This window comes from Podarcis tiliguerta, assembly GCF_965153285.1.
Source record: "Podarcis tiliguerta genome assembly, chromosome: 4".
Lineage (NCBI taxonomy): Eukaryota > Metazoa > Chordata > Lepidosauria > Squamata > Lacertidae > Podarcis > Podarcis tiliguerta.
Genome location: NC_139537.1, coordinates 8,979,831 through 9,006,678, shown reverse-complemented (window position 1 = coordinate 9,006,678; position 26,848 = coordinate 8,979,831). Strand labels below are relative to the sequence as shown.

The following is a 26,848-nucleotide window of genomic DNA, read 5'->3' as shown; positions in this document are numbered from 1 at the left end:
CCTTCGGACAGTTATTCTGTTGCTCACAGCTACAATAAACCTACCATTAAAATTTTGGACTGGTCATTTCTTCGTCAGAGGGCAAACGGGCAAATTTAGCAGGGGATCAAATACTTTCCCCCCTCGCTGTAGAGCATGCTCTTTCACGTTCCTTTGGGGAAGAATCCTAGATGAGTGCAAGAGCACTTGCTCTTTAAAGTAGAAGGCCGCAGGTTCAATTCCTAGCATCTCAAAGACTTGCTGCCTGGAACCCTGGTGAGCTACTGCCAGTCAGTGTAAAGGTAAAGGGACCCCTGACCATTAGGTCCAGTCGTGACCGACTCTGGGGTTGCGGTCCTTATCTCGCTTTATTGGCCAAGGGAGCCGGTGTACAGCTTCCGGGTCATGTAGCCAGCATGACTAAGCTGTTTCTGGTGAACCAGAGCAGCACAAGGAAACGCCGTTTACCTTCCCGCCAGAACGGTACCTATTTATCTACTTGCACTTTGACGTGCTTTTGAACTGCTAGGTGGGCAGGAGCTGGGACCGAGCAATGGGAGCTCACCACATCGCGGGGATTCGAACCGCCAACCTTCTGATCGGCAAGTCCTAGGCTCAGTGGTTTAACCCACAGCGCCACCCACCATCTATTCAAAGCACATCCCCACCTGCAAAAGTGTAGGGTTGCCATATGTCTGGACATACCCGGAATACTGCAGTCGGCAGCAGTGTTTGGGCAGAAATCGGTTGAATGTCCAGCAAAATCTGGACAAATGGTAGCCCGTGTCAGCAGTGCCTTTTCTGCCGATTTTCTGTAAAAACAGCTTTAAAATGGGGTGGGTTTTTGTGTGTGTGTGATTTTGCCCAAAAAAGTGCAACAACTTTGGGCAAAACCAAAAAAGGCTCAACAACTTTGGAAAAATACGGGTCCAGATTTTCACTGTTTGAAATATGGCAACCCTAATAAGTGTATCAAAAAAAGAGTTCCCTTGCTTAGGCCTCTGGGTAAAGAAACTGCTTTTCGGCATTCAAAACAATCTTATCGGGCTGAGTCATTGCGTTATCTAGGTGTACTCTGCTTCAAGGCCAGGAATGAGGCCTGCTAAATGGGAAATGGTTTCAGCTGTGTGGGAATGCATGTACGCCAAGGTTCCAGAAGTTTCCAGCCTCAAAGCCTTCTGATTGGCTCAGGAGACTCACCTTGGTTGCTATGCCCTTTGCAATACCTGGAGACCAAGCCTTTTAAGGTATGGATAATAGCCTGCATAAACGATCTTATGGACCGTATAGAGTTAGTTCAAGTTAGCGTTGTTATTTTAGTCTGAGATGTGCATCCATGTAATGGCTGCAACCCAACCGAGCCTCAAACTTCCCCATTGAGAGCTAGGACTTGCAACCATGTGTTCTGGTGGCCTTGGGGCACATCCTGTCTCCTTGGCTAGCTAGACCTCTGGAACTGGCTGTGCAACATCGCTCTGGTCAACAGCGCTTCCACCTTCACTGGACTGGCCCTCTCTGGGATCGGAAGATAGGAATGGCCTGAGGGTGCCTTGACCCAAGGGTCCAGATGATCGCACCCCGTGATTTCATGTTGTTTGTTGTTGTTTAGTCGTTTAGTTGTGTCCGACTCTTCGTGACCCCATGGACCAGAGCACACCAGGCACTCCTGTCTTCCACTGACTCCTGCAGTTTGGTCCAACTCATTCTGGTAGCTTTGAGAACACTGTCCAAACATCTCATCCTCTGTTTTCTCCTTCTCCTTGTGCCCTCCATCTTTCCCAACATCAGGGTCTTTTCCAGGGAGTCTTCTCTTCTCATGAGGTGGCCAAAGTACTGGAGCCTCAGCTTCAGGATCTGTCCTTCCAGTGAGCACTCAGGGCTGATTTCCTTCAGAATGGATAGGTTTGATCTTCTTGCGGTCCATGGGCCTCTCAAGAGTCTCCTCCAGCACCATAATTCAAGAGCATCCATTCTTCGGCGATCAGCCTTCTTTATGGTCCAGCTCTCACTTCCATACATCACTACTGGGAAAACCATAGCTTTAACTATACGGACCTTTGTTGGCAAGGTGATGTGTCTGCTTTTTAAGATGCTGTCTAGGTTTCTAGTGATTTCATAACAGATCTCAAAAAGTATGGGGAGGCAGGTGGAAACATGGAGAACATCACAAGCTAAAGCTCGCTGGGTGGACCAGCCGTCTCCCAGCACCACCTTCCGTCATCGCTCTGGACCAGCGACCCTGAGATGCAGAGACCTCTTGCTTCAGGAGAGGGATACACTCCCCATTCCTTCCAGTAAGGGCCAACTGGTACCAGAGCCTACATTTTGTCCCTGGAGGCATAAAGAAGCATCTCTGCCACTGGACACAGGTGAGTGGACTATATATTCCTCAGAGGACTAGGAAAGACCTGGCAACAACAACAACAACAAATTATTCATACCCCGACCATCTGGCTGAGTTTCCCCAACCACTCTGGGCAGCTCACAATCAAATGTTAAAAACAGTACAGGATTAAATTTTAAAAACTTCCCTAAACAAGGCTGCCTTCAGATGTCTTTTAAAAATAAGATAGCTGCTTATTTCCTTGACATCTGATGGGAGGGCGCCACTACCCAGAAGGCCCTCTGCCTGGTTCCCTGTAACCTCACTTCTCGCAATGAGGAACTGCCAGAAGGCCCTTGGAACTGGACCTCAGTGTCCGGGCTGAACAATGGAGGTGGAGACGCTCATTCAGGTATACTGGGCCGAGGCAGTTTAGGGCTTTAAAGGTCAGCACCAACACTTTGAATTGTGCTCAGAAACATACTGGGAGCCAATGCAGATCTCTCAGGACCGGTGTTATGTGGTCCTGGCGGCCGCTCCCAGTCACCAGTCTAGCTGCCGCATTCTGGATTAATTGCAGTTTCCGGGTCACCTTCAAAGGTAGCTCCACGTAGAGCGCATGGCAATAGTCCAAGTGGGAGATAACTAGAGCATGCACCACTCTGGTGAGACAGTCTGTGGGCAGGGAGGGTCTCAGCCTGCGTACCAGGTGGAGCTGGTAATCAGCTGCCCTGGGCACAGATTTCACCTGCGCCTCCATGGACAGCTGTGAGCCCAAAATGACTCCCAGGCTGCGCAGCTGGTCCTTCAGGGGCACAGTTACCCCATTCAGGACCAGGGAGTCCCCCACATCTGCCTGCCCCCTGTCCCCCCAAAACAGTACTTCTGTCTTGTCAGGATTCAACCTCAATCTGCTAGCCGCCATCCATCCTCCAACCGCCTCCAGGCACTCACACAGGACCTTCACCACTTTCACTGGTTGTGATTTAAAAGAGAGGTAGAGCTGGGAGTCATCTGCATACTGATGAACACCCAGCCCAAACCCCCTGATGATCTCTCCCAGCGGCTTCATATAGATATTAAAAAGCATGGGGGAGAGGACAGAACCCTGAGCCACCCCACAAGTGAGAGCCCAGGGGTCCGAACACTCATCCCCCCCCCACTTTCTGAACACAGCCCAGGAGGAAGGAGCGGAACCACTGTATGACAGTGCCCCCAGCTCCCAGCCCCTCAAGACAGTCCAGAAGGATGTTATGATTGATGGTATCAAACGCCACTGAGAGATTCAGCAGAACTAGGAAACAGCTCTCCCCTTTGTCCCTAGCCCGCCGGAGATCATCGACCAGTGCGACCAGGGCAGTTTCAGTCCCATGATGAGGCCTGAATCCTGACTGGAAAGGATCCAAATGGTCCGCTTCTTCTAGGACCACTTTCTGAACACCACTTTCTGGACACAGCCCAGGAGGAAGTATAATATATTTATACCCCACCCATCTGGCTGGGTTTCCCAGATTTGTAACAATGCTGCCTAGATGAAGCCAATGGCTACAGGAAAAGGCACCTGCCATTTAACTGGAAAAGTGATGCTCACAAAACTCACTTGGGGTGCAGGGAAAACCCTTCCCAGCACAGAACACAGAGATCATTCTGAGTTGGAGAAATCATTTCCTTAATGACGGGCAATTCTTTCTTCTGCTTGGTCTCCCATCTCCCGGACTTTTTATTCATTTCGGCAACCCCGTAGAGTTCAAGGTGTGATTGCCGTCGTAAAGGGCAGTGCACATGTTATAAAACGATGCCAATCCTCAGATTTCCCCCCCGCATGCCACGCGCATTTCAGAAATCAAGTTTATGACTTCATAGCTCTCTAGGGCAGTCATCAAATCAGAGCAATTTCCCCTTGAAGTAAAGGATGTTGACCCTCAGAGTGACACTGCGGCAGAGAGGCTGTTGTCAATTCAACATATTGTGAACCAGGAGTGGTTTTATGGTAGATGATCTTCGGAGTTTCACAAGCTGGCAGTGAGGAGGGGAAAGCCCTCACTTCAGAGCAGGAGAATAAGCCTCATCTGCACTAGGCATTTAAAGCAGGATCGTACCACTTCTAAAGGGACAGAGCCTTTAAACCACAGAGCCTAGGACTTGCCGATCAGAAGGTTGGCAGTTCAAATCCCCGCGACAGGGTGAGCTCCTGTTGCTCGGTCCCTGCTCCTGCCAACCTAGCAGTTCGAAAGCATGTCAAAGTGCAAGTAGATAAATAGGTACCGCTCCAGCGGGTAGGTAAATGACGTTTCTGTGTGCTGCTCTGGTTCGCCAGAAGTGGTTTGGTCATGCTGGCCACATGACCCAGAAGCTGTACGCCGGCTTCCTCGGCCAATAAAGCGAGATGAGCGCCACAATCCCAGAGTCGGCCACAACTGGACCTAATGGTCAGGGGTCCCTTTACCTTTACCACTTCTAAACAGTCATGGATTCCCCAAAAAATCTCTCTCTCTCTGTTTTTAATGAGTTTATTTACAGCACATACACACACAATTGTAATACTAAACATGAAAATTATAATACAAAATCGAAAGAAAAACCAAAAAACCAAAGAAATACAAATAAAGCATAACAACATACGAAAACTTATACAAAACAAATAGCCAACAATTTATATACACCATATTTCAGTACTTCTTTTCTTCCAATTGACATCCTTCATCCTCAACATGGTTCTCTTTTCGTTTTTGGTAAACTGTCTCCTCCTTAGTTCGTTATTACGCCTTTTTCTTACAACTTTTTTGTCCGGGTTTTCGCTTTTTGAAATATGGCAGCCCTACTTAAAAGATCGTGAAGCTGAGGCTCCAATACTTTGGCTACCTCATGAGAAGAGAAGACTCCCTGGAAAAGACCCTGATATTGGGAAAGATGGAGGGCACAAGGAGAAGGGGACGACAGAGGACGAGATGGTTGGACAATGTTCTCGAAGCTATCAGCATGAGTTTGACCAAACTGCGGGAGGCAGTGGAAGACAGGAGTGCCTGGCGTGCTCTGGTCCATGGGGTCACGAAGAGTCGGACACGGCTAAACGACTAAACAACAACAACGCTTAACAGTCAACCCCTCTTCCCTGGGAACTCTGGGAATTGTAGTTCTGTGAGGGGGGAATTAGGATCTCCCAGCACCTCTCGAGCTGGAGGGACCATTGCCCAATTAGTTAATGATTTGAAAGGAGCATTTCAAGGCTGACAACAGGGCTGTGTTTCTTGAAATTCTCATGCCACTCAGGTATGCGGTTCTCTAATCAGAGCTTCACGGATTTCCTGCTTTTCAAAGGGCTGTGGCCAAATTCATATCCCCGAACAGCCTCAGACAGTTACACAATAGCAAACAAACTTCCTTTTGTGCGGCTGGTAATTCCCCCACTCCTTTATTCTTCGGCCTTCCTCCAGCTTCCCCAAAAAAGGCTCTTTTCTAATTGGATTTGCATTTTTTTCAACTTCAAAGTGCTCTTGTCAGTCCAAGATAGTTCATCAGGATTTTTTTATTAAGTTCAAGCACTGAGATCCCAATCTGCATGAGACACCAGGAGGAGGAGACAGAAAATGGAAAAATTATTGCATGTAATGTGAACGAAATTGTTTTCTGCAGAAACCCTAAACAATGGAAATGATTCCTTCCCATTTGCCATACTCCAGATCTGCTTTATGATTTTTCTAAGCACAGATGCTCAAAAAAACAATAATTTCCATTGGCAGAATTTTTAAATCAAATTGTTTGTGTCTGGTGTGGAAGCAGGAACACTGAGAACCAAATTCTTCCTTCTTCCTCCCTCCCTCCCTCCCTGTCTGTCTGTTGCACCGCCATATGGCAAACAACTTTCCCCATTTGGATTACATTTCAATCTTTTCCAGCTGCCTTTGGATTGAGCTTTTAAAGAAAAAGAACAACGGTCACAGATGGCAAATGCCCCGCCCACTGTGGGAGGAGCTTAGCTGTTTGCAGCCCTCCTTTGCTACTTCGGAGATTCCAGCTGTACTTCTTTTTGGCTGCGGAGATATAAGAAGCAGAGGTCACCACCGCGGAAGGGAGGCGGTGAATGGGAGGGCGCTCAAAGGAGGAGAACTGCAAATCGTTTGGGAAAAGAAATCTGAGGTGAGTGGCATCTCTGTCCCTGGATGTTGCCTTGGTTGTTAATGGCCTTATTAAGATTCCCTGCAGAGTAACGGTTTTGGAAGTCTGAGGATTTCCCTTCCTTTTGCCCCCAAACCGACCCCAGATCTCCATCCTCGGTGGATGGGAACAGAGTGCTAATGAGGTGACCTTTTGCTAACGGGCCAGCAGGAACAAATCTTTTGGCAAAGGGGAAAAACTCAGCCTTGGCTCGGACGGATGCATTTTATTAAGAAGTCTCGAAAGCCACTCGGCGTCCCAAGTGATTTCTTCCTATATAACGAGCCGTGAGCACGCATCTAAAACGGATGGATGAGTAGGGAAATCCTCTCTTTTGGCCAGTGCCAACAGCAGGAGGGGATCAGTGGCAGTGAGGGTTGGCAAAACATCTGGCAAGGAGGCTTGCAAATGGAGCAACAAGTAATCTGTGAAATGTTAACATCTGGAGAGAAGCCGTAGCCAGATCCCAAAGTTGTCGCCGAAGCCAAAACAACCGAGAGGCAGAATCATACTTTCCCAAACTAAATAACTCTGTAAAGTGGTACCTCGGGTTACATACGCTTCAGGTTACAGACTCCACTAACCCAGAAAAGTGCTTCAGGTTAAGAACTTTGCTTCAGAATGAGAACAGAAATTGTGCTCCGGCGGCACGGCAGCAGCAGGAGGCCCCATTAGCTAAAGTGGTGCTTCAGGTTAAGAACGGTTTCAGGTTAAGTACGGACCTCCGGAAAGAAATTAAGTACATAACCTGAGGTACTACTGTATGTGGTTTGCAGAAGATTAATTGGATAGCTCATTTGGAAGAGTTGTTCTAGCTTGCAGCTGAACGACGAAGCGGGTTTAAAATTATATTTTGTTTTGCTGGTAGAGCATTAGACTCTTAATGTCAGGGTCAGGGGTTAAGAGCCCCACCTTGGACTAGCAGTAATGTACAAAATTTCAACACCTTCTAGTACTTAAGTGATATTTACAATGCCAAAACAATAAAGGCATACGCAACTCAATATCTCAAAGCCAAGGAGTCCAAATATTCCTCAACAAGTCCAAGAGAACAACTCTTTGTGAAGAATCAGCAAAGCAAACGTCTGTTGTTATAGATTTAAGCACAAGCAATCTATCAGTTTTAATAGCTTTTAACAGTATATGTAAATATGTTTTTTTAAAAAACTGGGGTGATTTCTGTTGCAAATCTATTGTGAACAGTGTTAGGAAAGTTGTTGCATATGCTAGACAACTGCAGCTTTTTAACCTTCAGTAAAAGAGAGATGACGCGGGTGGTGCTGTGGGTTAAACCACAGAGCCTAGGACTTGCCGATCAGAAGGTCGGTGGTTCGAATCCCCGCAACGGGGTGAGCTCCCGTTCCTCGGTCCCTGCTCCTGCCAACCTAGCAGTTCGAAAGCACCTCAAAGTGCAAGTAGATAAATAGGTACCGCTCCGGCGGGAACGTAAACGGCGTTTCCTTGTGCTGCTCTGGCTCTCCAGAAGTGGCTTAGTCATGCTGGCCACATGACCCGGAAGCTGTATGCCGGCTCCCTCGGCCAATAAAGCGAGATGAGCGCCGCAACCCCAGAGTCGTCCGCGACTGGATCTAATGGTCAGGGGTCCCTTTACCTTTACCTTAAAAGAGAGATTGGGAAAAGGCTTAAAGTTGGGTTTATTTTTAGACACCTGGGGTTCATTTTAAAGGTTGTCTTCTACAGGGATGGAGAAGGAATTTGATTTTGTTTGCATTTTAATGAGAAAACACCCAATCCACACTCCTCAAACCAAAGTGAAACACAGCAGCCCTTTCTTTGAAATCTGATGCAATTTTCCAACCAAAATGCATATATCAAAGGAAAGTATATTAGTGAAAGATAACATACATAATGCATCAGATATGAGGAAATTACTGGCAAAAAGTATATAGGGTTCAAAAAGGAGTAGCAAAAAATGTGTTTATTAGGTGAAATTCGCACTAAAATGCTGGTGAATTTTCACTATTGGGTTGTTGTTTTTATTTTTATTATTTATTTTGTGGTTGTTTTATATATTTTTATTCTGTGAACCACCCTGAGACGCACAGGTATAGGGTGGTATATAAATTCAATTGATGATGATGATGAATATAATTGCAAATTGCTGCTGAAATGTGAATTTGCTCAAACTCCAGCTTTGCACAGAATTCAGTGGTTGGTGCAAAGGCTCCTGGGATGGCACTTGCAAAGGCTCATGGGAGTCCTGTTTTTGTACCCTTTCTTCTGGGCTATTTTAGGGCCGGTTTTGCCATTTTAAAAGTCGCTTCCGGGGCCGTGTGACACGTGCTTGTGCTATTAAAGAAAAAAATTACTTTAAAAGGAGAGTCACCCTTAAAAATTCAGGCCTTTGACTGACTTGAGAAACAGACTCCACAAAGAATAGGATGGGAGCCACATAATCTAAGAGCAACTAACTTGAGAACTGGATTCCTCCACTCCCATTTGCTTGGCGATCCGATCGTGCTCTTGCATATTCTGTTTCTGTAATTCCTCCTGCCCTGAAATATCCAGTTACTCTCCCCATCCACCCCTTTGCTTCTGTTTGATACAGGATCCCTTACAGTAAAGGAACCAGGACAGAATCCGCTGGGTTCGTAAAACTTCTGTGCATTCTTACCACTTCTCTCGCCGTTGGAGATCTAATGTGAAACTGAGTCCCACTTTTGGTTGGAGGAGAGAGAGTTATTGGAGTCCTTCTCCAGTTTCAGGTAGCAAGTGGTCAGGGATGATGGTAACTGTAGTCCAACACCATCTTGGACATTAAGAGTGAAGTGAGGAGGGGTTGGTAGCCTGCAAGAGAGAATTCTCTATAGGAAGCTATAACACTCATGCAAGCCAGTAGTTTAGTTTGTAGTAAAGGGACCCCTGACCATTAGGTCCAGTTGCGGCCGACTCTGGGGTTGCGGTGCTCATCTCGCTTTACAGGCCGAGGGAGCCGGCGTTTGTCTGCAGACCGTTTTTCCGGGTCATGTGGCCAGCACGACTAAGCTGCTTCTGGCAAAACCAGAGCAGCGCACGAAAACGCCATTTACCTTCCCACTGGAGCGGTACCTATTTATCTACTTGCACTGGCATGCTTTAGAACTGCTAGGTTGGCAGGAGCTGGGACTGGGCAACAGGAGCTCACCCTGTCGCGGGGATTCGAACCGCTGACCTTCCGATCGGCAAGCCCAAGAGGCTCAGTGGTTTAGACCACAGCGCCACCCGCGTCCCGTTTGTGATTGTGCGTTGTATTAAACTGTTCCTAATGTTGCTGATTATTGTAACATACCTTAGGAACTTATGGTGAAGGTCAGATGAAAAATATCTAGAGGATGATATTGTTATAATTCCTGCTCCATGACTGCAGTCATGGGATTTTTGCCTATCACATGACATGGTATGTTTTGACTCCACAAAGTGGGAAGTGACGGATACAGGATGTTTGTGTTACTGTGTTCCGTGAAGTGGGACTATTGTCCTTTGTTCTTTTTCTCTTTGCTGTCTGATGCTAGAGAGAGAGGGAGCCATGTTGCAGTGCTCCATACGTAAACAAGTAGATTAGCCAAAATGCTGAGTTGCTGAGGTCTGTCACGCAAGATGCGCAAACTCTGCGGATCCCTAAGTGTGCCGATGTCTGTTGGCATCGGTGGCTGTGATGTTTGGGCTGAGGAAAGCTTTTGAAGCTCCCGAACAATCGACCAGGAGGGAGAGAACATGCCAGTCGGGCATGCGTCTCTACCAGGGTCCTACTTGAGTGTAGGATGATCTCCTGACAGATATCTGGAGGACCACAAGTTCATCGGTCCTGTGTTAAATGTAATAATAACTGGGAACAGGTGGGAGGCCTTTAGAGGACAGAGATGAAATGGGGAGCTCCCTTTTTGTGAAATGCTTTTGGCCTTGTGAAAATGCTCCCAACACCCCCTTACCAATCTTCTGAGGGGCATGCGAATGTAAGTGGGAAAAGTGTTTGATTTCTTTCATGCCAAAACTTGTATTTTAAACGCGGCATTCTTCAGCAGCATGCACAGCGCGACCTCTGGGTTGCATTTGCCTAAAGTCCTATCTGCACTATGCATTTAAAGCAGCATCGTGCCCCTTTAAACAGCCCTGGCTTCCCCAAAGAATCATGGGAAGTGTAGTTTGTTAAGGGTCCAAGGGAAAGAAGCCGAGAAGGCCGTTTTGCCAGCTGATCAGAACAAAAACCAACTTGGTTCCTCTTGGCCAACCTTTCCAAAAACTACAGATGTTCTGGACTCTACAATCTGGCCATTTTCTGAACTATTGTCCTCATCTAAGCATTTTTCGTGGTGACCTGGATTTTTTTGAAAATTGCATAGTGCTTGTTCCAACACATTAGAAGGTTCTGTGGCAGTTTAAGTGCTTAAGTGGCAGGCCTATGGATGCTGCAATGTTGATTTCTTGGCAGGAAGATACTTTGGATTGAGTAGTAACCGAGGTACATTGGGTAAGGACAGGGAATGGAACTGGCTTCCTTGAGGGTACATAAATCAGATCAGTCAATTTATTCCGGATTACATAGTACCTGGGTGGGGACCGTTCTGTCTGTAGGTGAAGGGCGGACTCTACTAGGCTCTCCTGAAAAGGTTCCTGCCTTTAAAAATGTATATTATGCTCATAGCAAAGCCTCTGGTTGATGTTTACAGACAGCTTAAAATCACAATACAAACAAATAAATCAAACCCTCCAAGTGTCCCTGTTTTCCAGGAATATCCCTGATTTAGAGAAGCTGTCTTGTTTTCTGATTTGATCCTGGAATGTGCCTACTAGATGGGTGACAGGGACCGGCTTCTGGGATCATCGGTCCTAAAGGATCTTTAGTGGCTCCCAGTACGTTTACGAGCACAATTCAAAGTGTTAGTAAAAGGTAAAGGGACCCCTGACCGTTAGGTCCAGTCGTGACCGACTCTGGGGTTGCGGCGCTCATCTCGCTTTATTGGCCGAGGGATCCGGCGTACAGCTTCCGGGTCATGTGGCCAGCATGACTAAGCCGCTTCTAGCGAACCAGAGCAGCGCACGGAAACGCTGTGTACCTTCCTGCCGGAGCGGTACCTATTATTCTACTTGCACTTTGATGTGCTTTCGAACTGCTAGGTTGGCAGGAGCAGGGACCGAGCAACGGGAGCTCACCCCATCACGGGGATTCAAACCGCCGACCTTCTGATCGGCAAGTCCTAGGTTTAACCCACAGCGCCACTTGCGTCCCCCACAATTTCAAAGTGTTGGTGCTGACTTTTAAAGCCCTAAACGGTCTCAGCCCAGTATACCTGAAGGAGTGTCTCCACCCTGGACACTGGACACTGAAGTCCATCTTCGAGGGTCTTCTAGTGGTTCCTTCACTGCAAGAGGTGAAGCTACAGGGAATCAGGCAGAAGGCCTTCTCAGTGGTGCACCATTCCTCCAGTCAGATGTCAAGGAGATAAAGAACTACACAACTTTTAGAAGACATCTGAAGGCAGTCCTGTATCGGAATGTTTTTAATATTTAATGTTCTATTATGTTTATATATGTGTTGGAAGCCGCCCAGAGTGGCTGAGGCAACCCAGCCAGATGGGCAGGGTATAAATAATAAAATTATTGCAGTTTTTATTATTACTCAGTGGTGTTCTCCGACTCCATAACGTACCAGTTTTAGGACATGCTCAGGACTTGAAGTCGAAAGAGAGTTGCACACATGAAGAGAAAGTTTGTGCACAAGCTGCACACTTCACAACAGACTAGAGATGTGATGTTTTAAAAACAAAAAAATTAGGAGCCCTTAGGAGACAGGGTCCTATATTCCCCTTTGGCATCCTGCTGTAGCAAACGCAAGGTAAAGGTAAAGGTACCCCTGCCCGTATGGGCCAGTCTTGCCAGACTCTAGGGTTTTGCGCTCATCTCACTCTAGAGGCCGAGAGCCAGCGCTGTCCGCAGACACTTCCGGGTCACGTGGCCAGCGTGACGAAGCTGCATCTGGCGAGCCAGCGCAGCACACGGAACGCCGTTTACCTTCCCGCTGGTAAGCGGTCCCTATTTATCCACTTCCACCCTTAGGTGCTTTCGAACTGCTAGGTTGGCAGGCGTTGGGACCGAGCGACGGGAGTGCACCCCGCCGCGGGGATTTGAACCGCCGACCATGTGATCGGCAAGTCCTAGGCGCTGAGGTTTTACCCACAGCACCACCCGCGTCCCTGCACAGCATACGCAAAGACCTGAGCAAAAACAGTTGACTCTCAGATTTCTTATTTCAGGTGGAGGATGATGTAGAAGACCCAGAAATGGACGTCCGCCTCGTCACCGTCGGACAACTAAGAAAACCTTGGATGAGTTTGCTGCATCATTATGAACACCGGTGCTTCATCCGCTGCCTGGCTGGCCTGTACAGCTGTCAGTGGCAACGGGATCGGCAGAACAGGATCGAGCGGGGCCAGTGCTGCTGCTGCAAGGTGAATGCAGATTCCCGTTAGATTCCTTCAGAAATGAGTCCCAGCCCATGGGTGGAAAACCTCGCCCCTCTCTTCCAGTGGTGTAGCGTGGGTGGCCGACACCCAGGGCTGCTCAGAAGGGGGTACGTGGGAGCGAGGTAAATGGATGCACATTCAATTGTCTAATGGCAACCACATCACCAAGTAGAATGCAGCCACAGAAATAAAAACACAAGAGTTATTCCATTGTCTGGAGAGGTCACAGAAGCCGTTTTCAATGGAGCCTGTGCCCCTAACAATTTTGCATACGCCTCTGTGGTGCTCCCAGGTTACGCCACTGCTCTCTCCCTCTGCCCAATGGCCCTATTCCTTGGGGGGGGGGGGAATTGGCTGGGGCACGGGCGGGTGGTGATCAGACCCCAAAGTGAGTGGGCCAAAACACGTACACCGTACATACTCCTTCTTCTCCTGTCTCCTTCCCCTGTCTCTCTCCGTCTTCTCATTCTCTGAGCAGGGGTGGAGGAAGGGGTGTGTGGTGGGGGTGGGTCGCCCCGGGTGTCACCACTGGGGGGGGGGTGACAGAATGCCGGGCGGCACTCACCACGGGGCCTGCAGCGCGCCCAATCCATGCGTCTCTCCTGGGAGTGACGCAGTGGCTTGGGCGCCCACAGACTCTGGCCACAGAATCCGTGGCCTTTTAGAAGTGGGTGGGATGTTTTAAATGCATTTCACTTGCTTTTAATGTATCGGGGGGGGGGGTTCCCAGTCTGTTTGGTTGTTTGGGTTTACGTCACTTTGGGTCGCTTTGGGCAAGGCGAAGCCACTAGCAAATGAAATAAATAAATGCATGAGAGCATTTTAAAGAAATCACCTCTGTAGATAGGGAGAAAGCTTTCCTATTCAACCAAACCAGGGGCTGCCAGCCATTTTGCACATTTGCAGAGGAGAGTCACTTTCAGTTGAAAAAAAGAGCTTTTATTTTTATAATTACTGACCTCTCATTCGGGTTTTCTTTCCCTTTGTTTCCAGAGGGAGTGCATCTTTTTCCTCTTGGTGTGCCTGTCGTTCTGCCTTTGGTTTGTCTTTCTGTACCTGTGGGGAGAAACCAAGAATGACTACCATAATTTTGACTGGTAGGTGCCCTGGTTATCTGACCTCTGAAAGCAACATCCTTAAAGAAAAGGGTTTCTTCTAGGAGTGGAGGAAGTGGTAATACAGACCACGACCGATTTACATGTGTCCAATTGGCACACAACCGCACATGTGCGCATTGTGGTGACCCAGAAGTGGCTGGAAAAGGGTGCTGAACGTGGTGGAAGATGCTGCGTTATTTTTAACTGGGTATGTACTGCAGCTTTTATTTCTTGTATTGTATGCTATTGTGTTACTATTTCGAATTATATAAACACCCGCAGGGTCCTGTTGTAAACAAAAATGGCCCTTTTCCCTTATGGGGTATCCAAGAGCCCGTATAGAGTCCTTACCTAGGTTCCCTATTGGTAGGAGAGAATAACAGAGGCCAACCAGAGACTATTGAGAAGCAAAGCAGCTAGTAAGCTTGATCTTTATTGATCTGTTGCAGCAGGGTGCTCCCCTCACCCGCAGGAGAAGAGGAGGAACCCAGAAAAATGGTGTGCAAGGCCTCATAAAGACTTTTGAAATTGCCACCCTGTAGATCAAGACCACCCCCAGAAACATCATACATACATCACAGAAGAGGTGTAACCTAAGACCACCCCTCAGATACATCACACCTACATCACAAAAAAGGCGGTCTAAAACAGAAATTTGAATGTTGTTTTTCTCCTGTCGTTGTTTATCTCCTGTCTGGCAGGTTACTTGATTGGATTGCCTGGGGAGCCTGGCCAGTCTTTTGTAATGATAAATACTTAGTTCCTAGGCCAGGTCACAGGCTCACACCCTATTCATATCTTAAATGTGTCCTTAAGACAGGATTTGTGAGGAAAGAGACAATGAGGAGGTCTCCCACTTTGACCTTGCAGAGAAAACATTTGGTCAGTTTAGGAATCAAAATGGTTCCAGGTTGGTCTTCCTGTGCTGATCTATGTATGTGCTTGGTTGGTACACTTATGAACATTACCATATATCTAAGACCATAAAATTCCCATCACAGTCCACATTGCCATTGTTTTTCAAAGATAGGACATGGACCATGGGAATGAAGCCTGTGGAACGGTGGTGTTCTGCAGACCGCAGTCTGGGAGCCCCTGGTCTAGGATAATGCCAGGGACTGGACTGAGGAGGAACAGTGGAGACCTCCGTGTCGGATTACACCAGGGCATCCACACAGCCCCCAAGATGAGACAAACCTCTCCAGGCATCTTCCTGAAGTTGTACAGCTCCGGGACGTCCACAAATCATCGGTCCTGGCACGCTCCAGCGACACATAGCAGATGCCTATGTGCACACACACTCAGCACAGATTAAGCAGAAACAAACTGGAGATTGGTGTGCTCATTCTGAGCTTTTATTTAGCACTATATACAGGACACGGGACGCGGGTGGCGCTGTGGGTTAAACCACAGAGCCTAGGACCTGCCGATCAGAAGGTTGGCGGTTCGAATCCCCGCGATGGGGTGAGCTCCCGTTGCTCGGTCCCTGCTCCTGCCCACCTAGCAGTTCGAAAGCACGTCAAAGTGAGGGAAGGTAAACGGCATTTCCATGTGCTGCTCTGGTTTGCCAGAAGCGGCTTGGTCATGCTGGCCACATGACCTGGAAGCTGTACGCCGGCTCCCTTGGCCACTAAAGCGAGATGAGCGCCGCAACCCCAGAGTTGGTCACAACTGGACCTAATGGTCAGGGGTCCCTTTACATTTATATACAGGACAAAGTGATCATGGCGTCCTCTCACTTCAGCTCCCAGAGAGAACAGAAAGAAAAAGGAAAAAAACACAACAGAGCGGAAGAGATAAGGCTAGCTCCTGTTCTCAGGTTTGCCAAGCCTAGAAAGTAAACACGGACATGTGATATAAAATAAAAGACTCCATCAGGCAAGGTCACCTTCCACCTGCCTTGCCCCAATCTCTGCTTCTCAATGTGTATTGTATTGTTTTATGTACTGTGGCTTGCCGTTGTTTTATTGATTATAGTTTAGATATTATTGTAACTCTTGAGTGGATTTCTGTTTAACTTTTATATGCTGATATTATTATTTTATACTATTCTAATGATTGTTGAACGTTACTTTTTTGATGGAGGTTGCCTATTTTAAAGTTATGTTTTGTTATCACATTTTTGTATTGCATTAGATCGTTATAAGATGTACATTTTTTGTTTGTTCAGCTTGTAAACCCCCTTGAGGATTGTAAGATAGAAAGGCGGTATACAAATTAAAAATGATGATGATGATGATGATAACCGTCACACATCAGCAACGGAGGAATGAAATGATTACATTCCTCTTGAACCTTCCCGAGAAGAGGAGGACAGTATGGATTTACAACAGTGGTTTGCAGAAGGCTGCAGAGGGGAGAAGCTGAGAAATATTGGGAGAGGATCAGGACGAAGAAGACACACCAGGGGAGAGACAGCTGACGGACTCAGTTTCTTTGGAAAGCATTTCTGAGGCCCTCGCTCCCAGGACCCGATGGGCATTGAGATTAGGAGAACAGAAAGATCAGATCAGCCAACGCTGGGATGACGTAGAATAAGAGAGATGGAGGGGGTGGGACTTTACTCGGAGCAACGCCATTATCTAAGAGAGATGGCATTTCTATCTCTCTGCCCCTGATGTTGGGGAAGATGGAGGCCACAAGGAGAAGGGGACGACAGAGGACGAGATGGTTGGACAGTGTTCTGGAAGCTACCAGCATGAGTTTGACCAAACTGCGGGAGGCAGTGGAAGACAGGAGTGCCTGGCGTGCTCTGGTCCATGGGGTCACGAGGAGTTGGACACGACTAAACAACTAAACAACAACAACAAAGTTGGTGGCCATCACTGCTTCTCGTGTGAACAAATCCCATAATTAAATTATGCGCTTTTGTCCTTCTTCAATCTTCCAGGATATGTGGTAGAGACATCTCTGTACTCCAACAGAAGGGACTGGTCAGGGGCGTGGCTTAGGAACTGCTGGGAGCCTGCCCTCCTGAACCTTCTGGGAGTTCTCGGTCCACATACTGCTTAAGCCTGCCTTGTAGAATTGCCACCAATTTGGGTGGCTTCAAAAGAGGATTAGACAAATTCACGGCTATCAATTGGGCATTATGTTACGCATCAATTGGGCATTATGTGACGTGTCATCCCTACTCCACTGGAACAGCCAAGGTCATCCATTGCCGTGACTGATAAAGGAGAGAGCCGTTTATACAGCTGTGTTCTTGTTATGCATTTGCTCAACAGCTCAAGTTAATGCATTTTAGAAATGCTCCCTTGGAGAAAGAAGAAAAGGGGGTTTTGGGGTCCCGGTTCAAACTGACTGCACAGAAACCCATTCCTTCATCATGACGAGCCCCTGCCTTTCAAGATTTAGAACCCTGGCTCATCCCATACGTAACGAGTTTGCGTTGCATTTTTAGGTACAATTATGGGAACTTAGGCTTCTGGTTTCACTGGTCTGCTGTCTTCCTGATCCTCGCTGCCATCGTTTTCACCTATCTCTTGTTATTACTGGTAAGCACAACTCTCTTTTGATTAAAGGCTTCCCAAGGGGATGGTTCAGGTTGGCAGCCAAGTCATAGAATCATAGAATCATAGAATCATAGAATCATAGAATCATAGAATTATAGAATCATAGAATCATAGAATCATAGAGTTGGAAGAGACCACAAGGGCCATTGAGTCCAACCCCCTGCCAAGCAGGAAACATCATCAGAGCACTCCTGACATATGGTTGTCAAGCCTCTGCTTAAAGACCTCCAAAGAAGGAGACTCCACCACACTCCTTGGCAGCAAATTCCACTGTCAAACAGCTCTTACTGTCAGGAAGTTCTTCCTAATGTTTAGGTGGAATCTTCTTTCTTGTAGTTTGGATCCATTGCTCCGTGTCCGCTTCTCTGGAGCAGCAGAAAACAACCTTTCTCTCTCCTCTATGTGACATCCTTTTATATATTTGAACATGGCTATCATATCACCCCTTAACCTCCTCTTCTCCAGGCTAAGTCTCCACCAAGTCTCCACCAAGGTGCAGTGCTGAGGCTGTAAAAGCTCTGGGAGGGGACCATATCTGTGGAGACGGGAGTCATGGGCCGTGTAGGTGGCATAATGCGCAGGTTGCTTGTAGAATGTATTAGGTTCAACACCCAACGTCCCTTGATTTGTTTTAGCAGATTTGCCCCCTGCCTTTCAACCCAAAGATATAAGGAGATATTTGATAGCAGTACAGTGGTACCTCGGGTTACATACGCTTCAGGTTACATATGCTTCAGGTTACAGGCTCCGCTAACCCAGAAATAGTGCTTCAGGTTAAGCACTTTGCTTCAGGATGAGAACAGAAATCGTGCTCCGGCGGCGTGGCAGCAGCAGGAGGCCCCATTAGCTAAAGCGGTGCTTCAGGTTAAGAACAGTTTCAGGTTAAGAACGGACCTCCGGAACGAATTAAGTACTTAACCCGAGGTACCACTGTACTGGAACAGGAATAGACTCTTTGAGAGACCCTCGAGAGCTGCTGCTATTCCAAACAGACCTGGGGTCTCCAACATGGTGCCCATGAGCCCCAGGGCACCCTCAGACACCCTCTGCAAAGCCCACCAAGGCCTCCCATTCATCCCAATTTTTGAAGCTTTGAGGTGTGTGTGTTTCTGAGCATCACCTGACTTTCTCCTGTGAAACAGATATTCAGTAGTATCCATGAGAGTTCCTTAGATTTCCAAATGTGTTTCCGGAGCCATAAAAAGTTGGCGATCACTGGAGTGAACATTTGTGGACTAGACGGACTCATATTCATATACCCGGCATATCAAATGATCTTCAGATTGGATCGATTCCCAATTTTATGTAGCTTTGTGCTTTCCTAACTGCCCTGTGGTCTTTGGATGTAGGGCAATAAATGAATTTAATAGAAATCCATACCCCCTCCTTTGGTAATCCTCATAGAACTCTGGCCCAATAGTTGCCATTAGATTTTGAATTGATTTTAGAATGAATTGATTTTATAATGTATTTCAATTAATAGATTGTGATTTTATGTAAACTGTGTTACTTTTACTGTTGTTAGCCACTCTTAGCCCAGCTTTGGCTGGGGAGGGTGGGATATAAATAAATAAATAAATAAATAAATAAATTATTATTATTATTATTATTATTATTATTATTATTATTATTATTATTCCCATCATTGAAATCAACCAGGCTCCAGGGCTCTGAGTTGTGGGTACGACTAAGTACCTTCCTGCCAATGTTTCCACAGATCATAGCAGTGTGTCTGATATCAGAGAGGCAGCGGTTGTATCTGCACTGGAGTCACAAGGTAAATTGTTTAACCTGTTGCCCTTCCTTGTAATAAAACAATTTCAGGCCCAAGTCTCTGTGTAGGAACCAGATCATCCTCTGAACTGGTGCCATAAGAGTAGCTGAGACTGGCAAGGGCACCAGCGGCAGAGCAACTGCGTCAAATCATGCTAGATTCAGGCCAAAGCCCCACCTAGTCCAGCGTCCTATTCTTAAAGTAGTCAACCAGATGTCTCAACGTACAGAGTAAAAGCAAGACTTGGGCACAGCATCATTTCCCCCACTTGGAGTGCCCAGCGACTGGGCGTACTGCCTCCAATAACAGCTTGATTGGTTGATTGTATTTCTCGCTGCGAGAAGTGAGGTTACAGGGAACCAGGCAGAGGACCTTCTCGGTGGTGGCGCCTGCCCTGTGGAACGCCCTCTCATCAGATGTCAAGGAAATAAACAACTAATTTACTTTTAAAAGACAACTGCTTAGGGAAGTTTTTAATGCCTGACATTGTATTGTTTTCAGTATTCGGTTGGAAGCCGCCCAGAGTGGCTGGGGAAACCTAGCCAGATGGGCGGGGTATAAATAATAAATTATTATTATTATTATTATTATTATTATTATTATTATTATTATTATTATTATTATTATATTCTGCGCCACATTTCATTCAGATGAATCCCAAAGTGGCTTACGGAAAATAAATAACAACAGCACAACAGAGCATAAACTTAGAGGTAAATCATAGCCATTGCAGCTACTAGTCCATGGGTAGGCAAACTAAGGCCCGGGGGCCGGATCCGGCCCAATCACCTTCTAAATCCGGCCTGCTGACGGACTGGGAATCAGTGTATTTTTACATGAGTAGAATGTGTCTTTTTATTTAAAATGCATCTCTGGGTTATTTGTGGGGCATAGGAATTCGTTCATTTCCCCCCCAAAAATATAGTCTGGACCCCCACAATGTCTGAGGGACAGTGGACTGGCCCCCTGCTGAAAAAGTTTGCTGACCCCTGTTAGTCATTGACTTTGAGGAATCAGAGAACTGTAGAGTTGGAAGGGACCTCTCAGGGTCATCTAGACCAACCCCCTGCAACGCAGGAATCTCAGCTGAATCATACATGGTGGGCGGCCACTCAGCCTCCGGCAACCGCACACTTGCAGGGTTAAGAAATCATTTTTAACTCAGACTGAAGTTCCCAGGTGTCAAAAAAGGTTGTTTATGTATGCCACTACTGCGGCCCGTGGGACGCGGGTGGCGCTGTGGGTTTAACCACAGAGCCTAGGACTTGCCGATCAGAAGGTCGGTGGTTTGAATCCCCGCGACGGGGTGAGCTCCCATTGCTCGGTCCCTGCTCCTGCCAACCTAGCAGTTCGAAAGCACGTCAAAGTGCAAGTAGATAAATAGGTACCGCTCTGGCGGGAAGGTAAACAGCGTTTCCGTGTGCTGCTCTGGTTCGCCAGAAGCGGCTTAGTCATGCTGGCCACATGACCCACAAGCTGTACGCTGGCTCCCTTGGCCAGTAAAGCGAGATGAGCGCTGCAACCCCAGAGTTGGCCACAACTGGACCCTTTACCTTTACCTTTACTGTGGCCCATGTTTTGTTAGCCCCAAAATGGAAAGTGAGCAGGTGAAGAGCTACCAAGCGAAGGTAAAATACTTTTTATGTATGAAATGATGGCAGCGAGAGTGCTCCTAGCCCAGAGATGGAAAGCAGGAGAAGTACCAACAGAAGAAGAATGGCAGATGAAACTGATGGAATATGCGGAAATGGCGAGACTGATGGGGAAGATCCGAAACCAGGAAAACCAGTACATTTCCGAGCACAATTCAAAGTGTTGGTGCTGACTTTGAAAGCCCTAAACGGCCTCAGTCCAGTATACCTGAAGGAGCGTCTCCACCCCCGTCGTTTTACCCGGACACTGAGGTCCAGCACCGAGGGCTTTCTGGTGGTTCCCTCACTGTGAGAAGCCAAATTACAGGGAACCAGGCAGAGGGCCTTCTCAATGGTGGTGCCCACCCTGTGGAACGTCCTCCCTTCAGATGTCAAAGAGAACAACAACTACCAGACTTTTAGAAGACATCTGAAGGCAGCCCTGTTTAGGGAAGCTTTTAATGTTTAATAGGTTATTGTATTTTAATATTCTGTTGGAAGCCGCCCAGAGTGGCTGGGCTAGATCGGCGGGGTAGAAATAATAAATTATTTTTATTTTTATTAAGTATTTTCTAAAGACTGGAGTAAATTTGTAAAATGTTTAAAAGACCACTGTAAACGGTTAAAATCATTGGCAGAGATGTAATGACACTTGTAATGTGGAATTATTTATAATAATTATGGTTATTAAACAGATGGATAAGGGTAAAAGATACAGCAAACGTAAATTTAAATAATGGAACCCATGGAGGGAGGGAAGGAGGTCTGATGGTTCACAGGAACCTTGTATTTCAATGTTTGAAATTATGAAAAGCCAATAAAAAAATACCGTATTTTTCGCTCTATAGGACGCACCTTTTCCCCTCCAAAAATGAAGGGGAAATGTGTGTGCGTCCTATGGAGCGAATGCAGGCTTTGGCGGAAGCCTGGAGAGCGAGAGGCATCGGTGCGCACCGACACCTCTTGCTCTCCAGGCTCCAGGAAGCTATCCGCAAGCCTTGCGCACCTGGGAGGAGTTCCCCTGGGCGTGCAAGGCTTGCGGGCGGCAGCCTGCAGCGCGCAGCACGGGGCGCCCTTCGGAGGACGCCCCGTGCTTCGCGCAGGTGTCGGCAAGCCTTGCACGCCCGGGCGAAGTCCCCCCGGGCGCGCAAGGCTTGCGGGCTGCAGCATGCAGCGCGGAGCACGGGGCGCCCTTCGGAGGTGTCGCCAAGCCTTGCGCACGGGGGGAACTCCCCCCAGGCGCGCAAGGCTTGCGGGTGGCAGTCTACAGCGCGGAGCAGGTGTCTGCAGCCTGCCGCCCGGCCCGTGGGGCGCCCTGAAGCAGAGCGCCCCTCGCACCGGGAGACATCGGCCAGCCCCACAAGCTTGGGGGACAGCGGGGAGGCGCAGCGCAGCCACCCCACTGTTCCCTGACCTGGTTTTGGGGGGGAAATAAAGGAAACAAAATTTTCCTTTATTTCCCACCCCAAAAAGTAAGTCCGTCCTATGGGACGGAGCGTCCTATGGAACGAAAAATACGGTATATATATTTTTTGAAAAAGTGAGTGACGTCCTAACCAAAGAGGATTGGCAACTTAAGCTGACAGAATATGCACAGCTAGCAGACTTAACATATAGAATAAGAGAACAAGAAGAACATACACTTAGAGAAGATTGGGAAACATTTATTGAATATATGGGAAATAACTGCATACAGCTGAAAACACTGGCAGCATTAAGATAAATCCGACAGTATAAATAAGTTTTGATGGATGCAATAAAGGAATACGGAATGGTATAGTTTTTGTAATATATGCAGGGATTTTTGATATGTAAAATGAGCCATAGGAAGAAAAGAAGGGAAGTCATTGATATCTTAAGGGTGTAAAAATGAGTACCTTAAATTGTAAAACAGAACATTCAATAGAAATTATATATTTTTAAATTTATTTTAATACATTTTATATTTAAATTATATATTTTATATTATATTTTTATATTATAAATTTATATTATATATTTTAGTATATTTTTAAAAAAAGGGGGGAGAAATTGTTTTTAATGTTTGGTTCCCTTAGATCGCGACAGTGTTGGCCTTGGGTTTCTCCTGCTTTGCCTTTGCCATGGTATCGCTTCTCTGGACTACGCAGTGGAGCACCTTCTACTTGTCTTTTCAGGTGAGAAAACCGCTAGGCTTTATGTCAGGGAACTGCCATCGGAAGGACAGGAGGTGCAAGGGCTCTCTGAGGTTGAGAGAGACGCAGCAGCGGAAGAGGGAACCAGTAGGGGGAGAGCAGGAACTTCAAGGGAAGGTGAGTCGGAGGAATGGCTCAGAGACGCTTCCAGCGAAAACAGCGGGGAGGTCTCAGGACCTCCTATAGGGACACCCATTCCTCGCCGGAAACTGTCACGCTGAGAGTCCAGAAGACGTGTTTCCGTTAAGGAGCTTTTATGTTGGAAACGATTCCGAAAGCAACCACTTTCGGATTCTGCTAGCGATTGACACAGCCATGCTGGAAGGGCTCCGTCACAGGCAGAGGTTTGAGAACTTGATCAAACTCTGAGGGACTTGCAGTTTACGCACAAGCAGCTCTTCATCCCATCACAGCAATCCGAAAGTCCCCGAAAGCTAGCTTGTGACAGGGAGAGGCATCATGAGCGAACCAGCCGGAACTGGAGGAGCAGGAGCAGCTGGAGGAGGTCCAAGCCTGGAGGAAAGGTACAGAGCGTTGGAGATCCAGCTTGCCTTGCAAACGGCGAGGCTGGAGGAGAGGAGGGCTCAGGATGCAGAAAAGGGGAAGGAGAAAACCACCCCGCTCACCAGAAAGATGCCAGGATTGGTGCAGAAATTCGGGGGGGACCCCAGAAACTATCATGCCTTTAGAAGAGAGATGCAATACGCTCTCAACCTGCAGTTTGATGACTTCCCCGACGAGGAATCGCGAGTGGCTTTTGTAATTAGCCATCTCGAATCAGGGGCGAAGGACTGGGTTAGACCCCTGATGGCAGCGAATAATGAGATCTTAAAGGACACGATGAAGTTTTTTCGTGCCATGGACCTGATGTTTTCCAGCGACATTGAGCAGGGAGTGGTGCGAAGGCAGTTAATGGCTTGCAAACAGGGAAGCCGGTCTGTCCGTGAGTACTGGACTGAGTTTACTATGTTGATTTCATAGATTGGGGTGGGACCTATCGGCGGAACCCATTCAGATGCTTTTCGAAGAGGGGCTCTCTTCGTCCCTTAAAGATGAACTTTCCCGGGCCCCCAGGGCGGAGTCTATGGACCAGCTGACTAAATCCGCGCTGGCCATAGGAGCGCGCCAGGAAGCGAGGGCTTTGGAAAGGCGGGAAGGGAAAGGAGAACGTTGGAGGGAGCTCCGCATTCCAGACATTCCAGAGCCGCCTTTCCCGCCGGCAGAGCCGATGGAAGTTGGAACAGCGCGGGCGCGCGCAGTTTCAAACCTCAGTGAAGGGCGGAAGAAGGAGGGAAAGAGCGCCAAGAAATGTTATCTCTGCCAACAGCCAGGACACTTTGCCAGAGTCTGTCCACAAAGAAAGGAATGGCAAGGGATGGCAGGAGCTGTTGGGGGAGAAGAGGAGGAAAGCAAGGAGCAAGTAAAAGCCAACGCCTGGCTGCCACCATCGGGGCACAGCAGCCAGGCCAAAAAGCAGTGAAAGTGCCCACGCCAGAACCTCCCAGACCTGCTTTAGTGATAGAGGTGTTGCTAGAGCTGCCAAACGGACACCCACTACAGATCAAGGCGCTTTTGGATTCAGGCAGCTCCTGTAATTTCATGAGTAAGGAGTTTGCAGCTGAGCACCAGATACAGACCATCCCCTTAAGTAACCCCCTGCAGGTGACCACGATTGACGGCAGAGAGCTGTTGGGAGGAGAAGTGAACCAACAGACAGTCCCTATGATAATGAGGGTGGCAAGGCACACCGAAAGGATAGCGTTTAATGTGGCCACCTTGGGAGGAGCTCCCATCATTTTGGGGATGAGCTGGCTGGCACTACACGATCCTCTAGTGGGCTGGCATCAGAGGGTGGTCTCCTTTGGGTCAGCGCATTGCCTAGAACACTGCAAGCAGGGGAAGGTTCCAGGAGGAGCCAGACTCACGCTAGCCGGGATGGAGGTAATGAATAAAGGGAAGGTGCCTCCGCAATACGCAGATCTGAGCAACGTATTTAGCGAAAGGGAAGCGGACAAACTGCCGCCGCATAGACCCTTTGACTGTCAAATCAACCTACTCCCTGGGGCTCAACTCCCAGTGGGCAAGCTGTACGCCATGTCAGACAGGGAGATGCAGGAGTTGAGGGAGTTCATTGACAAAAACCTGAAGCGAGGTTTCATCAGAGAGTCCCGAGCGGTGGGGGGCAGTCCAGTGTTTTTTGTGGACAAAAAGAACACAGATAAGCCGAGACTTGTAGTGGACTTCAGGGCCCTAAATGCCGTGTCGGAACCCCTGGCTTTTCCTATGCCCCGAATTGATGACATTCTGACCAGGGTGAGGAAGGGGAAGATTTTTACAAAACTGGACCTGCGGGGGGCGTACAATCTGATACGCATAAGGAAGGGGGATGAATGGAAGACCACCATGTTCACCCCTTTGGGAGCATTTTAATACCTCGTCATGCCCTTCGGTCTCCAAGCAGGCTCAGCATGTTTTCAAAGTTTTATGAACCACGTCTTGGGACCTTTGCTCTACAAGAATTGTGTGGCCTTTTTAGATGACGTGTTGGTGTATTCGGAAGATGAAGAGCAGCATGTGAGGGACGTGCGAGAAGTGTTGGGCCGGCTACAAGCCAATCAGCTGTGGGTGAAACTGGAGAAGTGCCAGTTTCATACCAAGGAGGTGGAATTCCTGGGGTACCGCTTGTCAGACAAAGGATTGGCCATGGATCCAGGCAGGGTCCAAGCGGTACTGGAATGGAAGACACCGAAGACCAAGAAGGATGTGCAAAGATTCCTGGGGTTTGGGAACTTTTATTGGAAGTTCATCAAGAACTTTGCACACTTGACGGCGCCCATCACCGACTGCCTCAGTAGCAAGAAGAAATTTGTTTGGACGGCGGAGGCGGAGCGAGCATTTGAAGAACTGAAAAGGGCTTTCGCCTCGGAAGAACAACTTCTGCATGTGGACTTACGGAAACCCATGAGAGTGGAGACAGACGCGTCTGACCGGGCGGTAGGGGCGGTACTTCTTCAACCGGGAAGGAATACGTCGGAGTGGAGACCGTGCGCCTTCTTCTCGAGGAAGCTGAATAAGTCCGAGCGGAACTACACGGTGTATGACAGGGAGCTACTCGCCATTCACGAAGCGTTCCGGAGGTGGAGACATTTGTTAATTGGGGCACAACACAATGTGCAAGTGTGCACCGACCACAAGAATTTGGAGTATTGGAGAACGGCTCGAGTACTCAACCAACGACAAGTGAGATGGGCACAGGAATTCTCCAAATTCCACTTTGAAATTTGTTATGTGCCAGGCCCAGAAGCGTTCCGGAGGTGGAGACATTTGTTAATTGGGGCACAACACAAGGTGCAAGTGTGCACCGACCACAAGAATTTGGAGTATTGGAGAACGGCTCGAGTACTCAACCAACGACAAGTGAGATGGGCACAGGAATTCTCCAAATTCCACTTTGAAATTTGTTATGTGCCAGGCCCAGAAAACGTCAGGGCGGACGCTCTCTCACGCAAACCAGAGTATTTGGAGGGGGAGGGGGCAATCGAAGAAAGACATGTCATCCCTGAGGACCGGTGGGTGTGTGGGGCGGCGCTGGTGGGGCGACGAGAACTGGTAGAGGAAACGGAAAATGATGAGTATGCCCAGGATAAGCTCAGAGGTCTCAGTGGAGAGGGTGAGAGTCCCGAAGGTTTTGAGGAAAGAAATGGGGCATTGTATTACAAAGGGGCACTGTATATACCAG

At 47.9% G+C, this 26,848-nt stretch overlaps 1 protein-coding gene across 3 annotated transcripts in view; it reads left to right on the top strand.

The window, feature by feature from the left end:
- Positions 1-6,227: 6,227 nt before the first annotated feature.
- Positions 6,228-26,848, top strand: part of GDPD4 (glycerophosphodiester phosphodiesterase domain containing 4) — a 45,779-nt gene continuing 25,158 nt past the window's right edge. For 2 of the 3 annotated variants that reach the window (XM_083436447.1, XM_083436445.1), the window contains exons 1-6: positions 6,236-6,439; positions 12,709-12,903; positions 13,912-14,015; positions 17,419-17,512; positions 19,248-19,307; positions 22,993-23,091. In XM_083436447.1, the coding sequence (XP_083292573.1) occupies positions 6,251-6,439; positions 12,709-12,903; positions 13,912-14,015; positions 17,419-17,512; positions 19,248-19,307; positions 22,993-23,091 (741 nt within the window). In that variant the 5' untranslated portion in view covers positions 6,236-6,250. Of the gene's footprint in view, positions 6,440-12,708; positions 12,904-13,911; positions 14,016-17,418; positions 17,513-19,247; positions 19,308-22,992; positions 23,092-26,848 lie in introns of all 3 variants that reach the window. The other variant, XM_083436446.1, reaches the window with a different exon arrangement.